At 45.9% G+C, this 17223-nt stretch overlaps 1 protein-coding gene across 7 annotated transcripts in view; it reads right to left on the reverse strand.

The window, feature by feature from the left end:
- KANSL3 (KAT8 regulatory NSL complex subunit 3) overlaps positions 1 to 17223 on the reverse strand; it is a 33668-nt gene that overhangs the window by 4103 nt on the left and 12342 nt on the right. For 6 of the 7 annotated variants that reach the window (XM_035118641.2, XM_035118638.2, XM_035118639.2 and 3 more), the window contains exons 13-21: positions 16434 to 16637; positions 15542 to 15707; positions 13179 to 13256; positions 10545 to 10733; positions 8292 to 8376; positions 6345 to 6499; positions 5169 to 5293; positions 1995 to 2217; positions 289 to 443 (exon numbers count right to left, since the gene is read on the reverse strand). In XM_035118641.2, the coding sequence (XP_034974532.2) occupies positions 289 to 443; positions 1995 to 2217; positions 5169 to 5293; positions 6345 to 6499; positions 8292 to 8376; positions 10545 to 10733; positions 13179 to 13256; positions 15542 to 15707; positions 16434 to 16637 (1380 nt within the window). The remainder of the gene's footprint in view (positions 1 to 288; positions 444 to 1994; positions 2218 to 5168; positions 5294 to 6344; positions 6500 to 8291; positions 8377 to 10544; positions 10734 to 13178; positions 13257 to 15541; positions 15708 to 16433; positions 16638 to 17223) is intronic. The other variant, XM_035118643.2, reaches the window with a different exon arrangement.

Genomic DNA, 17223 nt, shown 5'->3' on the forward strand with positions numbered 1-17223 from the left:
TTTAGGGTGTAGGGATACCCTTTTAACATTGTGCTGCAGTTCCAACTTGTGCATTTCTGATTCCTGGGGATTTGCCAGAGGAGGCAAAACCACCCAGGTGGGTGCTGTGGTAAACAAAGGTGACAAAGCTTAGCTTGGAGGTAGCTGCCGCTACTAAGCCCATAAGACTGGCTGGAAAACCCTTAGAGCAAGAGAGAAGAGGAGAAGGCAGAGTGCCCACGTCAAGGCTTGAAGACAGTTCTGTGACTGTTCTGTCCCTAAAGCTAGAGCTCCAGCAGGCAGAATTACCTGGGGTGGAGGTGGGGGTGGTGGGGACCGTAGTAGCAGCTGCTGCTGCTCTTCCAGATGGGGCTGGATGCTTCCCATGGCTGCCTGGCTGAGGGTCGTGACTCGGCTGGCCTGTCCCCGCAGAGTCACTGTGATGGTGGTTGGAGCTTTTAAGCCTGGTGGAAAGGAGGGGAAAAGTCACGGATGCAAGTTGCCCCAGGAACACACATATACCAGAATTGGCAGCCACAAAACATAAATTAGGAGTTAGGTTTACAATTGCCCTTCTAGGGGCAGAGACTTTAGAGACTGACATCATCATTGAGGGATAACCAGCCTCATATAACCAAAATGCTTAAGTCTAATTAATACATGAATAGGTTAATGCCAGAGTAAGATGTCTGGCCACACTTAGCTAGGTCACACCCCATCACCTTGGGAGGAAGAAAGTAAAATCTATTGTTTCCTTCAGTCTCCCATGTGTGTAGAAGTCTGAGCTCCGTGGCTTTTCTACAAACCATCATTGTATTCCTGTACCAAATAAACCAGGAACTTTCACTACTCTGGAACTAACTTAAGTTTTGCTACCTGTGTTTTCTGAATGGTGTATGGAAAACACGTGAATCTGACCTTTGAAAGTTAGTAAGTGAACCATTTCTAACTTACCAAACATGGGTCGTTTTCTATACTAGAGGAAGTTGGGAACTTTGGAAGGAATTTAGAAGGGCCTATTTTAAAGTTATAATACCCTATACAGTGGTGCCTCGCAAGACAAAAGTAATTTGTTCCGCGAGTCGCTTTGTCTTGCGGTAATTTCGTCCTGGGAAGCACATTTTGCCGCGGCAAAAAAACAAAAAAAAAAACCGCCGAACAACTTTGTCTTGCGAAGTGCGGCCATAGAAAACGTCTGCTTGCGAAGCGCTGAAAACATCGCAAAACGCTTTCATCTTGCAAGTTTTTCGTTGCGCGAGGCATTCGTCTTGCGAGGTACCACTGTATTTACTTTGCTGCATGTTTCGTGATTTTAAATCTCTGCAGGGGTTATCTCACCAAAGAGTACTTGCCCCAAACCTGTATCTTGGGGCATCCAGGGAATTCTCCTTTTTTATACCTATTTTTCCCTTGCCAATCAACAGTTATGAGGCTAGTGAAGGGCAAAGCCTCAGGTGGGTTTTTTGTCGTTTTTGTTTTGTAGGCTCAGTGCTGGAAAATCACAATTGTATCTCACCCTTTCTTCAAGGAGCCCAGGGTGGTGCAACTAGGATTAGGCCACTTAATCTTAAACCTGTGATAGCAAACCCAACTTACCCCAAACTACCCAGTGAGCTTCCAAGCTGAGTGGATATTTTAACTTGGGTCTCTGCAGTCAAACACTCCGTGATGGCTCTGTTCATCAGGGTCTGCAGAAGCATGAAAGCCTCCACCAACCTCATCAGCTAATAACTGCAACACTTGCAGTTGCTGTTGACCCTATTTATACATTTATTGTTTTTGCTACTGAATTCTGATTCACACCAATGCAAGTTTCTGAATGAAGGAATACTATATCATCCTGGCTCCATGCTTGTTGTAGTTGGTGTTTTGGCTCCAATCAACTCGCTTCCTCATCAGTATTGCCATAATGACCTCAGCATACCCACTGGTGAAGCCATAATCCAAGGGAAAATGACACTAGTCACCACAGAACATAATTATTCCCTGTTCTGCCATTACAGCTGGACTCTTACCTGTCCCCTGACCAGAGATGTGAGCCAAGCCAGGAAGGCTGCTTGCAAGTTTTGCCAGCCCCCCATTGGTAAGCAGCTGGTGAATAGTGGTGGGCTTCCCACTTGCCGAGCCTCCAAGAGATGCCAAGGTTGTGGCAACTGGGATGGTGCGGACAATGGTGCCTGCACTTGTGGTGATGGTGCTCAGGTTCTGGAGTGGGGCTGAGGTCTTCAGCGCTGAGGTCTGCAAGGTGGAAAAAGAGGAACAGGTTACAAGAATGAAACATCGCTGGGCAGGAGGCCTCTCCCTTTTCCCTACTTCATACTAAGATATCTAAGGGGTTAACCACGTTTGCTCAAACTTGGGTACCCAGCTGTTGTTGGACTACAACTCCCACCATTCCTGACCACTGGTCCTGCTAGTGAGGTATGGTAAGGTAAAGGTAAAAGTAAAGAACCCTTTGACAGTTAAGTCCAGTCAAATCCGACTATGGGGTGCGGTGCTCATCTCCACTTTCAGGCTGAGGGAGCTGGCGTTTGTCTGTAGACAGCTTTTCCGAGTCATATGGCCAGCATGACTACACTTGTTCTGGAACACCGTGACAAGTGCCAGAGTCCATGGAAATGCCGTTTACCTTCCCATCACAGTGGTACGTATTTACAGTGGTACCTCGACTTACAAAGGCAATCCGTTCTGCGACGCTCTTCGTAAGTCGAAACCTTCGGATGCCGAAGCGTCCATTTTGCGCATGCGCGAAGCGTGATTTTGCGCTTTGCACATGCGCAGACTGCGCACGCCGCTTCTGCGCAGGCGCAGAACACGCGCACGGCAAAAATACTTCCGGGTTTGCTGACTTCGTAAGTCGAAACCTTTGGAAGTTGAGGCATTCGGAAGTCAAGGTACCACTGTATCTACTCATGCTGGTATGCTTTAAAACTGCTAGGTTGGGAGGAGCAGGGACAAAGCAACAGGAGCTCACTCCGTCGCAGGGATTCGAACCACCGACCTTATGACTGGCAAGCCCAAAAGGGTTGGTGGTTTAGATAGGAGTTGTAGCCCAACAGCTGGGGATTCATGTTTGAGACTGTTGGCCCACTGGTTGAGATCCAACCATCCCCTCAGAAGCTTTGTCGTCCCCAAGTGTTTCTGTCCCGCTGGAATGGGATGATAACGCCTATTTGCCTGAATAGTAGAGAGGGCTGTACATGTGTGTACAGAGAAACAACTGGCTTTTGTGTGGCTGCAATGTAGCTTACTGTGCAAAAGCAATAGTCCCATCATTGGTTTTGCCCACTTTCACCCCTAGTCCCAACCACCACAGACAGGCAGCCGGCAGGAGATTGCTCATAATGGAATGCAGGCTCTGGAATGAAAAAGATCCCCACACCCCAGTTTAAACTAAGGTCCACCTAATCTTGTCATACTAGCTGCTCAGGCCCCTGCATCACATCCAAAAACTGCAGTCCAAAAATGCCACGCATGGACATCCTGTAAAAGGCACAACAAGAGTCACTGCACAGAATGAGAAGAAAACACAACCTCTTGAATTCACCGCCCCATAAGCAAATAAATAATTGCTTCCTTATTCCCTAACCTCACCACATCTACTTCACATAAATCTTTCCAAGTTGCCCAATAACTACATGACCAAAAACCATATGTTCCTTTTTAGCAAAGTCCTTGGCTAATAGTTTCGAGTTCCTGCTATTATTATTATTAAAGTCATTTTCAACTTTAAACTGTTTAACATGGTTGCATTGAGATATATCTTTGTTTACATCAGATAATAACATGCACAAATTACATAAAATTTAAAATCAAAATAAACACTCAGATAAACATTTCTTACTATATTAACAAAGTTAATACCAAAATCGTTAGTTATTGCTGATATGAAATTATGTATAATGATTGTATTATGTATAATGATGTGTATTGCTTAGATTGGTGACCATAAGTAAAATGTATTTTGTATCAATAACAATTAGAATTTATTTATAGGAAGGGGGAGGAGGGAGAAGTTTAAAAATAAATAAAAAATCTGTACTTCATGCACACCTGTAAACTATGGTACAGTTCTACCATATGACTCATTATTTGTGTAATTAATATAGTCACACCAGACTGCACTATTTTTTCATATGTCATTGTCTCGTGGCTTAAATTTTAACCTGGGAATTTGTTTAAAAGGACCTTAATTGGTAGCCTAATAGCCATGATATTTGAACATTTTCCAACTGAATTTGAATCTCGTTAATTGTAAGCTGTTGTCCATCTTTGTAAGAATCTTCCAAATAAAACAATTATTTTTGCTTTCACATATCTATACAGTGGTACCTCTACTTACGAATTTAATGCGTTCTGAACGCACATCCGTAAGTCGAAAAAAAATTGTAAGTCGAATCCCATAGGAATGCATTGGGAGAAAAAATTCGTAAGTCGAAGCAACCCTATCTAAAAAATTGTAAGTAGAAAAAATCCTATCTAAACCGCATCCAAGATGGCGGACGGAGCTCTGTTCGTAAGTAGAAACATTCGTAAGTAGAGTTATTTGTAAGTAGAGGTACCACTGTATTATAGACTTTATATTTAATTTTGAAAACTGGGTGGAACTGTAATGGAATAATGGGTGAGAGGTTTGGGTCCAGAACCTTTGCCCATTTTGTCCAAATCTTGAAAGTTGTAGGTGTGAATGGATTTGATAAGCCAGTGTAAAGAGGTATTACTTTTATAGGACACCATCTATTTCCAACTCCTCTAATGTGCTTCATTGAGTTCCCTTATTGCCAGACATCAGGGCTGTCGTGTTGCTGAGCTGACATGCATTGCAATGGCTATCTGTATTCAAGAGTCCCCATCCTCCAATAGCTGGGTGAAGACATAGCAAATATTTTTTAAATGCATGGACCTGCACTTTATTTCAGTGTAGGAGGCTGCTGCTGCAACCAACTTCAGTGTGGTTTGCACAAAACAGAAAAGTACTGGCTTCTCTTCCTCTCCATATCTCACCCCACATAAGGGTCCATTGTCAGTTGCCACCTCTGCTTTCTACTGATGTGCTTTGCATATTTCTGTTGCATAGCCCTTTGGAAAAAATTGGTTGGGAAGTGTTTTACAAATCCATACGCAAGACAAAGCTCTGTTTCCCACCAATTATTGACCAGGGGCCCCACAGGTTGCTCACATGGGCCTACCTGAGCCAAAGGCCCTGTAGCAGCAGCAGCAGCAGCAACACTTGTTGAGAGAGCGGCTGGCTTTGTGCCAATGTCCTGCAGGCTGAAGCTCAAGCCTTGCAGGAGGCTGCTGGCAGAAGCTGCCCCTGGAGATAAACCAGAGAGAAACAAGAGGGTTATTCATTCTGTGCTTCAAGAAACAAATTTGCTGTCTGAACCAACAATCTGATCCTGTCAGGCAACTCAAGAACAGCTTTGGGGTGAACAACCCAGGGTAGCCAGCCTGATGCACACTTCTCTCCCCATTCAACTGATAGGTCTGGACTGCACACCTGAAGCCACCCCAAGCCTCTGTGAAATGCAAGTGGAGGCTTCCTACTCATGTCACCCAGCAGCTCTTCACCAGAGAGGCTTGCCTTATGGAAGGAGAATAAAAAGGAGGGGCGTTGAGCAGGTGAAGGCTGGAATGTGAAGGTTGTGTTCGCAAGAGAACCATGAGAGAAGGATGGAACAACATTCACAAAGGAACTACTGCTATAGCTGCTGAGGACAAAGTAAGGAGAGAAAGAGAAAGGAGAGAAAGAAAAGGAAGTTGCTATGCCCTGTGATTAAAGCATTAGAAACGAGGAGAAGCTATTGTCATATATGGACACAGCTTCCCCATTGCTTGTAAGAGCATAAACGCTAGTGCTTTTTTCATATCTGGGGTGTCACCCCTCAACTACTTGCCCGTTGAGGTTGTGTCTCACTGGCCTTACAATGCCGAAATAAATGTCCTGGGTTTGAATCGATATTTCCCCAACAGCCTGGCATCAACACCATTGTCTTTTGGAGTGGTGCCAGGTGGAAAAGGCTTTTTAAAAAGCACTGTGAAGTTTTTTTTGTATCAGCTCACCCTTATTTATTCCATTATTGATCATGTCTTACCTGCTATCCTTTTCAATTGATGGCTTACATTGTTTGTTTAATTGTTTGCTTTTAAACCTTTCATTGTTAGCCACCCTGGAAGCACCATTTGCTGAAGGCCTCCAGGGCGGCAAAGTATCAAAAAACTGAGGTCTTCTCAATCTACCTTGATGCCAGAGTGCACAAGTACTAAAGGCACTCTCAGATGCAGGTCAGAGGCAACGGTTGCTTTCTGAGGCCTGGTGGGGGTAATCTTGCCTTCTCACAGAAAGAGAGTCAGTCAGGAGTTACCTTGGACAGCGTTGCTCGGCTGGGCCTGCATACAATGTGTGCCACTTGCCACCAGCCTGTTCTGCAGAGCATGGAAAGCACTTGGGGCTGTGCTGCTAGGGATCGTGGCCAAGGGGGTGGGACTGATAGAGGGGCTGTCTGCAGCAGAACTTGGCCTGGGCAGGAGAGGGAAAAAGGAAATTCAGTTAAATAATCAAGCACACACACACACTGCACACAGATCTTGGCATGGGGTAACTGGAATTGCTAAGCCACAAATGAGATTTGCTTTTCCTGCATGCGGCACCTGGAGCCACTTGCTCTGCAGGTGCCCTTTCTGGGGTGTGTCTGCACCAGTGCTTGCAGCTTGGCTTGCATAGTTTCTTCTGTGCCATGCTGACTGTAGGCCACTTCACAATTGCATGCACTTTAAGAATGAAGTGAATAAGCTTTAAGAAGTTTTTCTCCCTCTTGTATAACACTAGCACTAGCGTGCATCCAATGAAGCTGAACAGTGAAAGATTCAGGGCAGATAAAATAAAGTCCTTTTTCACACAGTGCATAGTTATCGACTATGGAACTCCCTCCCACAGGAGGCAATGATGGCCACCAACCTAGATGGCATTAAAAGAGGATTAGACAAATTCATGCTGGAGAAGGCTATCCATGGCTACTAGCCAGGATGGCTATGCTCTGCCTCCACTGTCAGAAGCAGCAGTGCTTCAAAATACCAGTTTCTGGAAACCACAGGAGGGAGAAGGCTCTTGTGCTTGGATCCTGCTTGCAGGTTTCCCTTTGGGGCATCTGGTTGGCCACTGTGAGAACAGGATGCTGGACTAGCTGGGCCATTGGTCTGATCCAGCAGGCTCTTCTTAAGTATTTGGGTAGTCCTGCTGGACCACACCAATGACCGGGCTTGTCCAATTTGCTCTATATCCCATATTAGCCAGCTAAGTGCATATGAGAAGCCCATTATAAGGGCATTAAGGGGCTCTTCCTACTGCTTCTTCACAGCACTTAGTGTTTAGACCAGGGGTCCCCAAACTACGGCCCGGGGGCCGGATACGGCCCAATTGGTCTGCCAATCCGGCCCGCGACGACCCCCGCTGCCCGCCGTTCGCTCTTACGGCGTGCAGCGCGGCAGCGCTCTTCTGGGTCGGGAAAAAAGCGCCAAAAATCCTTTGTGCGCATGCGTATGGGCCTCTCCCGACCCGGAAGAGGTCATTTCTGGTGCACTTCCGGGTCGGGGGAGGCCCATACGCATGCGCACAACGGATTTTCGGCGCTTTTTCCACCCTGGAAGCGCGCCACCGCGCCAGTAAGCGCCCGTGCGCATGCGCACAGGCGCGCACTCCCCCGCCCGCCGGCCCGCACAGGCGCGCGCTCCCCCATCCTCCAGCCCGCCGCGCGTTCGGCGTGGTGGGAACTGGCCCAAACGCCGGTAAGTCTGGGGACCCCTGGTTTAGACCCTGGAGGGAACAGGTAAGTCATCATGAGGCCCAGGATGGTATTGGTAGGCCCATCCTCCATAGATGTGTAAAATCTCCTCCTAAGGGTGGGATAGATTATTGTAATCATTTATTAAATTTCTATATCACCCTTCATCCAAAGATGACAGGGTGGTTTACAATATAAAAACACAAAAATACCTACCATATTACAATACCCCCACTGAGCAACTGACCATCATTATTACACACACTGTTTTGCAAGGAAGGGAAGATTGATTTTTAAAATGAATGAATGAATGAATGAATGAATGAATGAATGAATGTACCGTGCATCAATGAATTCCACAAATGAAGCATTTCTCAGAGTTGGGTGTGTGAACTGATTTCCACGGGGAAAACACTGGTGATTTGAGATTAGCAAGGCAACTCTTTATGACAACTCATTCACAAATGCAGCCTAGCCCCCAAAAGATGCATGAATTGATCCTAAATGCATCGAAGGCCAGCAGATACTCACTTGGATGTGGCAAGCAATCCAGGCACCTCCTTTACTCCCAAGGTGGATGGTCCCAAGGTTGCAGCAATAGGCTTCCCTGCAGCTACTGCAAAATGAAAAAAAGGAGTAAGAGGAGTCAGGTTCTGTTGCAGTATGTCTGAAGGACTGAAAAAGACCAAGCATCAACCTCCAATAACCCATAACCTGACACTGCCGTGAAAGATGCAAGAAACACCACATCACTATGTGACTCACTCAGCATGTACAGCAGAGTAACAATTGAACTGGATTCTAGACTCCTAACAGCTTCCCTGCCTCCAAAGCACTATGCCTTCAAGTTTGGAAGCAGCAATCAGCACTCCTGCCTGCTGATTTAATTTATACTTATTTCCCTTGTTCTGTTATGCCAAAGCACCCTTCTTTCTTTGCTACCTCTTAGCACTGGCCAATCATTCATAGCAGGGCTTATCTTAAAGCATCTCTCATATAAAATACACAGGAACAGAAGCAAGTTAAAATCACGCGTTTATTGCAGTGTTTTGGATACAAATGAAAATCTGTCTTGCACATTCCACCTGTCCACGTATGGTAAGAGGGAATTCTTGTTTGGTTCAAGTTTACTTCTGCATTTCATTATTGTCTGTGAAAAGAAATAAAGTTTGGATAATTAAAAAAATTAAAAAAGACAGAGACTTTCAAAGCTGATAAATTTATGCCCCAGTAATTAAACAGAGATTAGTTAATTTGTACAGTAAAAATAAATAAATCTACTGTTGAATTAACTAAAGGGAAGATTTACAAAAGTATAACATTTTACAGCTTTGGAAGTCTCCATGTCCAGATGTGCTCAAACTGATCTGTTCAGTCCTGTCCTATGTGAAGCCTTCTTCGTAGAAGGGTTGGCTCGATAGCCCACTCTTACTTCCATTTTAAAAGCCTTAGCTGATTTATCCCCAATCAATGTTTCAAGTGTGGCTATCCAATCTCCTGGTTCACATTGAGCTTTGGCACCCATGCAAATCACTAGGCCACTCTAGAAGGAGGTTCCCATTTAGCCATGTGATGCTGCTATTATATCATGTGCTCATCAGCCAATACAGTCATTCCCATTCAGGGTCCTTCCCTCCTATGTGAGGGCAGCGAACCAAGATGTGCAATAGAGTGTACACTCATTCAGGGAGCTGTGGCCACTCCCAGCCTCATACCAGCATACTTGTATAAGCCATGCACACATCCACACAGTTGCTGCATCCAAACATGCTACAGGTTAGGAAATCATTTGCAATCAACTACATATTTCAGGCCATGAGAATGTTACAAAATAATAATCACATCTGGAAGCTGGCTATGCCAAGAAATTTGAAATCACAAAGGATCTTCCAGTGGAAGTCAGCATCAGTCCTAGAAAGAGCTTTTCCTATGGGGGATCTTGAGCTCCCAGGTGGAAGATTTTGTGGGAAATGCTTCAACCTGTTAGTTTTGGGAAAGCTAATTATATTGGCTCAGAAACCAAATGCCATGGACATCAGAAAGAATAATATTTTTAAAAATTGAACAGACCACTGGCCAGGCCTTTAAAAATCAACATGCCCTAGACATATTCCACAAAGCTGTTTTCTGCCTCCCATCAACCAGAATCACATTTTCTGGGGAACAGCTATAAACTTAGTAGCCATGGCCCCCTGGTTACCATGCACTATGACAAGGGTAAGAGGCAGCCTTGCAAGCACCTTCCAGTGTTAGCTGAGGGCTTTCTTGGAGCTGCTGTTTGTGCCTTTCTTGCTCTCACTTTGCAGTGCAATATGCAGAAATCCATACAAGGGGCCTCAATTTTGTGATGGCCATGTCTTTCACGGCAATGCTGAGCTAGTTTAGCTCACAGAGCAACTCTAACATAACTAGATCCCAACAAAGTCTCCAACTCTAGCTTCAAAACACACCTGCATCCAAGAAATGTTAGAAAACAGTGCAGTTCCTCTTTTGTTTATAATGCTACTGCAACTCAGAGCTGCTCATGAAAAATATTAGCTAATTATTCCCTGGAACTAATACAATGGCCCAAACCTTGCATGTCAGATTGTATCATGTTTTACACACTTGCTCTGCACTGTCCTATACACTACTAGACCAAACCAAACCATTAATCCACCAACCTAGTCTAGCACTCTCCCAACCAAAGCACCACTTAAGACGATTTACACACATCTCCTGTGACCTTTAGACCCTCCCTCCTCACCTCTGGGCTATAAGTGAGCTATAATTCCCAGGACTCACTTTCTGGTGGTGCCTCTAAGGGTGCTCCGTTCCCTGTGTCAGCAGCTTCTCCATGGGAGACGATGGTCACCTTGATTTTGGCTCGCTTGGAAGATTTGCTGCAGTGAGTTGGACTGGGGGCCTGGTGCCTCTTCAGCTGCATTCGCACATCTTCTTTCTCCCTGGCCTCTGACTGCTGCTCTGAAGAGACTGAAACCAGAGAATACAAGACAGCTTGCTTGAAACTTACGTGCACAGGGGAAACCTCACAACACAAACCTGTGCTTGAGCCCAGACACATCCCTGCAGTTTCCTCCATGCTACCCTGTGCAAAGTGTCATTTTGCCTCGCAGGCGACATGAGCCCTTCTCTTTCTTTGAAGCTGTCACCTCACCTGCCAATCATCAGCATTAAATAGAAATTAATCAGGGGTGCCATTCAAGCTGCAGACTAGGAGAAGGGAAGGAGGACTTGTAGGATATGGATGGAGGGGGCAATAGGTAAAGGAAGAAGAGATCAGCTAATGGAGAGGCATTGTGAGCTGCACTCATGAAATAGATGGACTTCATTTCAAAACACATAAGCTCTTTCCTAATGGATGTACCAGATTCCACAGCAGGGCTGCAATCCTAAGCAAACTTACTTGGAACTAACTCATTCTGAAATCACCAAGACTTCAGCCTAACAATTTGTTAACTTGGTATTAATCTTATTGCTTTCAGCATGATTTATGTGCAAGTAAACATGGTTTACTTGTCAGATTCCCTCTGCTAATGCCTTCAACACACAACTCATGCTGGCTAGGTACTTTTTCCTTCTTACTGCAACACTCAGGCTTAGAGATAAAAGAGTGGTGTGTTTCAAGTCCCTAAAACCACACCCCTTTAGCAAAATTCAGAGCTCTCTTCCTGGGTCAGACCAAACAGCAAACTGGACAGATGGCTTCATTACTGGATCTTTCTGGGAACCAAATGAGATATTCACAAGAACCAACAATGTTGAACACCTTCTTCTCTGAACATCTTATAAACAGGGATTTTTTTCAAGCTTAAAGTCTACTCGCCTCCAATATGTTATTGGACATATTGTGCAGATGATAGAGAAGCCACAGCATTGAATGAGCGATGTTTTTGCATTGTTGGGCATTGATAGCTAATGGTACCAAGAACAGCTGAGAGTAAAGCTCAGTATTTGTTTGTCCTGGATGAGGAAACAACCAATGAACCTGATTCATGCCAAGCAGCCACTTTCACCAGGGCCATCAGCATGAAGTCAGTTTTCTGTTTACTAAGACAAAAAGTTAACACATTGCTTTGAAACCTGGTGCATGCTCTGCTGCGAAGTCACTTGAGACATTTTGCTGAGAATGTGGAGAATCATATTAGACAAAGCTGCAGAGGTGTGTGTGCGCGCTCAAAGTAGTTCAAAGCAACAAAGTACTCCACACACGACTCCAGAGGTGACTAGGCATCTGTGATGCCGGCTGGGGCAGATGGGAGTAGGAGTCCAAACACACCTAGAGGTTAGCCACTCCTACTCTCCTCTGTTCACCAGCAGCTCAGAGCCACCAAATTTAATGGAGCAGAAAGTGAATGCTGAGCCTGTCCCCAGGCAGAGGCACCCCCAAGAATTCTATGGGAACTCTGTTGGCTTTGCTGCTGCTCTGAGGTGAATGAGGATACCATTTTGAGACTAAACTTGTTTGTCTAGATCAGGCATCCCCAAACTGCAGCCCTCCAGATGTTTTGGCCTACAACTCCCACGATCCCTAGCTAACAGGACTAGTGGCTGGCGAAGATGGGAATTGTAGTCCAAAACATCTGGAGGGCCGAAGTTTGGGGATGCCTGGTCTAGATGGATCAAAGAAAGAGAAGGGTGTGAGAGTCTGTGTAGAAGCTAGGCTACCAAACAAAGGTAAAATTTACATTTATTGCTCCACCCGCTTTTGGATCTGGCCCTGCCAACCAGTAGAATGTGGCCCTTGGAAGGCTGCCCAGAAGGAATCACCCCCACCTCAAAAAACCACCCTTATCACCACAAGGCCCTACCAGAAATGAATTGTCATGCATTTATCAGGCCACACTCAATCACAATGAAGCTTGGGCAAGGAAAAAATCCTGGCGGATTGTAGCCCATGATGGGTCACGATCTGTCTACCAGATCTGTCCCACTTTGCCATCTTTAATTTCCAGAGTCCAAAACCCACCAGGACCAGGTGGCAGGCAGCTAGTAAAGCTGGTAAAGCTAGCCTCACTGCAACACCCCAAATTGCCCCAGCCAACTGGTCATCTCCTGCTTGTGGTAGCAGTTTGCAACTTTCAGGAGCACCATGGAAAAAGCAGGGCTGGAACAGCTGGGCCAGGCCAGGCAGAAAAGAGTTTTATTTAGGCCCACTGCAAAAACTGCCTCCAGCAGTGATGAAATTTTCAAAGCTATGTAAAAAAGTGGGGTGGGTGGGTAGGAAGAGAAGGTGCTTCATACTTTTAAGTTGTCCTCTTTAGCTACTTTACTTCAGCTCCTGCTAAAGCAACAGGAAGAGTGGGAGAAGGCAGAAGAGGCCCCCAAACACTGCCAAAGCAGTGCAAGGAGGGAGAGAGAAGGAGGGTGATGGAAGAAGAGAGAGGCAGCAGAGGCAGAAAGTGAGGAGATACTCACCAAAGAGGCATGAAGAGGTGCCAGGAGGAAGAGATTTCCTCACCAGCATGTTTTGTTTCAGAAAGGCAGCAAACTGAGCTGAAATGAATCAGAGAAAATTACAGTCCTGCAGCTCATGGGTTTTTTTTTAAGGGGGGGATCCCTCTGACCCACCATGAGAAAAGAAACTCTGTGGCTGGCTGGCAAGTAGATCCAAGAAGCATCTCTAACAGGCATGGCTGTAGCCCAGCCTCCCCCAACCCTTCAAAGCAGTGCTAGCCAGGGCTGATGGGACAGTCAACAGTTCAAAAACATCTGAAGGGCACCAGTTTGGTGGAGACTCCTATAGCATATTGCCTGTCACTGGGGCTTTGAGATCACCCACTCCACCCTGACCAGCAGAACCGGGCAGCAACTTCTGTCAGAGACAGCAAAAGCAGGTTTCTGAGTTGTTCTCTCTCTCCCTCAGTGACTGCACTTTCAGCTATTGCCTGAGCAGGGTCACTTACTAATACAAATCACATGAAGTCATTTCAGACATACTGTATTTAATTATAACTGTAAAACACTTGGCACAAACAACACGCAACACATTAGGAAGCAAAATGTGACTGCTGATTGTCATTGTTTGGGGCTCAACACAGCAGCACTCCAAGTACCCACTCTTGAATGGAGGTATGTGGCATAAAGCCTGCTAGCACTGGCCAGCTGCTACAGTAAATTTACGGCTCCCTTGAGAGTCTGAATTCTAACAAAGCAAAGGAGTGACATGCACTTATTTTGATCTGCTGCTAGGATGTGCCTAAATCTGTACAGTAATTTAGGACAATCAAAGCATAAAGCTTTATTTAGAGGGTGTTAGCACTTAACTGCTGCTTTTCTGAAGGAGTGATGTTTTCATATACAATTCAGTTTAGGTTGGCTGACAGCCACAAAGGCCAGAGTGACAAGGACCATAGGTGATCAAACAACAGGGCAATCTGTTTCAACCCTTGAAAAAAGCTGTCTCCCCCCCCCCTCCCCATATCCTCATGTAGAAGAACAGAGGCCAGACGGAGAAGGAGGGGGACTATGAGAATAATAAATTGCTCAGCCAATCTGGCACCAGCAATTTCCAGCTGCATTGGCTTTCACCAACCTGGTGTTTTCCAGGAGTTGTAGGAGTTTTGGATGAGAGCTCCAATCAGCCCAAGTGAGATCAGGCAATAGGATGCTGGAGCTGACAGGAGTTGTAGTCCAATATATCTGGAGGGCAGCAAGTTGGCAAAGGCTGAGCTGCGATGCGCAACACAATATCATCACAGGACAGTTGTTGGTCAAGTGGCAGCCAAGGTAGCCCAACTAAGAACACAGGAAGCTCCTTAGTTCAAGTCAGGCTACCGGTCTATTTAGCTCAGTATATATTGTCTACTCTGACTGGCAGCAGCTCCCTGGGGTCTCAAGCTTTCCCAGACCCACCACCACAGCTTCATTCTATCTGGAGGGGGTGGAACTGGGACCTTTTGCATGCATACTGTAGCTCATTGAGTAGCTCATTGAGTAGTGACTCTCCACCCTTCTCTGATCAAGTTTCCTGTCCAGTTCTAATTGAGGGGATGACTGTAATGAGGATGGTATTGCTCCATTACCCTGCCCATTCACTATACAGAGTGAATGGCAGCTCATCCTCCCTCCACAGCAGGCATGAAGCAAAGAAAGGGCAAAGCTTGGCAGCGCTATAGCAGAGTCTGGGTTGAAACTCAGCAGAGATCTGCAATTAAAAGCTCAAGGGAAAGGATCTGTATTTTCAAGGACAAAGAGGAGGAGTGGTCGCTACTGGGAGCTGGCAGGTCTGTTGAGCTGCACTGGGCACACAGAAAACCAGATTGAAGATGAGAGAAAACTTCCTGCCCTGCCCTCCGCCAATCTATCATGTGCCTTTGCAATCTATCATTGGTGCTGTTCTCTGCCCTTGGAGTCACCTGAATTCATCTCACAGACCAAGCCACAAAGCACAGCCTGCACAAGCTTACCACCAAGTAGGATGAAAGGCACCTGTTGAATATCTCCATCCCTCAACATACAAGACCATCACATATGCTTCTGATACTACATTATACAGTCAACTAATCAGGACACACAAATGTATCTGCACGGGCACATTATAAGCCTACAAAAGGCACACTCAGCAGCCAGAGAGCAGGAAGGAAACAAAAGCTACTACGTAAACAGAAGACTCCAAAGGCCCATTAAAGCAGCTGTTTCTGTTCTGGAGGAAGTGACCCCTTTCTGAAAGTGGTGTTGCTTGGAGTCAAAACCTGGAATGTTGCCTGTTGTGCAGGCCCCAGTCTAAGCATTCCCAGGATGTGAAAAGCTGCCCCACAAAGACAAACAGGCAAGCTTACCTTGAGCCTGCTTGTGGGTCAGCGCTGCTGCAGCAGCCTCTGTCCGCTGCATGGACCTCTTCAGCAACTGGGTAGCCCCAATCTGACTGGATTTCTGAACTGTTGACACAGTGGCCATTTTAGCCTTAGGACTGGAGGTGGGGCTGCTGGATACGCTGGAGAGATCCTGCCCAAGGGAAAAAGCCCCCCCCCCAATACCATTATGGGTGCACTACAATGAACATGTTTAGTAATGCTTAGGATCATGGACTTGGAAAACTAATGACATGGCAAGCAATGTCCATGGACCCCACACCTCCCTGCTCTCACGACTGAGTCCCATCCCTGCTACTGGCTCCTCTAACCCTCCAAAGAATTCTGAATCTTTGCTTCTCTACCCATGGGTCTCACTATCAGCCCCCCTCCACCATCCTTCATATACAGGACTCATTGCATCCCTCAATTCCATGCTCACATCCCACAAGTATGACAAGTAACAAGTGCCCTCAGAACCTAAGTGCCCCTTATTATAAAAGCTGGAAATTTGTTTTTTAAGAAAACTAAACGTGAGAAGGAAGAGCAGACTAAGGTGAGCACATTTAATCCATGTTTCCAAATGTGGCTGACCATGCTCCTGTGGTATAGTGTTCCAAAGGTGGTCCTGAGAATTGTGTGGACAATGCCTGGGAAAATCTAAAGCTGCACTGCGAAGGTGCCAGAATCTTGCATTCATCCAACACTATCTTTCACTTAGCTATAATTCCTGCCTTGGATCGGATGACCCTTCCAACTCTACAATTCCATGATTCAAGTTTTGTACCCTGTGCCTTTTCTTTCTCTTTTTTTTTGGCACATTCTGCTGTTGTTACTGCAACCGTTCAAGCACACATGCTTTCCCCACCACTGTCATTACCTCTGACCCAGAAGGTGAAGCCGGGACCTTGGCTGCAGGGGAGGCTGGCCGGCTGCTTCTTTCTGGCATGTCAAAGGACAGATCCCGCCTGGCCAAGTCACGTGTCGTTTTCTTCTTCTTCTCAGCGTCTAGGTCCCGAGGGTCAGAGCCCGAATGGCTGTCTGCCCGGGTGAGCACTCCAGTTAGGAAGTCAGCTATCTCATCCTGCAAAGGCATGGAGGGTTAGGTTCTTAAGAGCATTCACAAAGTAAACGTGCAAATGGTCTATTTAAACTATTTGCCATCTCTCTCTCCATATATATATATATATATATATATATATATATATGGCCACAATTCCCTTTACACTTTACTTTTACTATTCTTATGCCAACAGAAAATTTAATGCCCTGAAATGTGCTAAGGGGGCCTTCAGAGGAATAGAAAGGATTATGTGCTGATCCCTGCAGAAGGACCTCTTCCAAAGAGGGCAATGTAGAGATTTGCTTTCCACTTTGTGACAGCACAGCTATGAAAACGCAATGCAGCCGGAAGCTGTACGAAAATTAGGGAATTACGGCAGGAGCGACCAGCCTCTCGGTAGGCTTCCACACATGACTGAGTGATGGCACTTTTGCACCCTGCTAAAACAGGAAACAGTCTTATGCTGGAGGCCTGAAAATATTTTCTGCCCAGGCACAGCATTGTTGCCACCTGCGACAACCATGGCTCCCTCCCAGCAGTGCTTACACCACTATGAATAGTCCCACTGAACTGAATGAGCACGACTAGCAGGTGAATAAATTCCAAT

This window comes from Zootoca vivipara, chromosome 6, assembly GCF_963506605.1.
Source record: "Zootoca vivipara chromosome 6, rZooViv1.1, whole genome shotgun sequence".
NCBI lineage: Eukaryota > Metazoa > Chordata > Lepidosauria > Squamata > Lacertidae > Zootoca > Zootoca vivipara.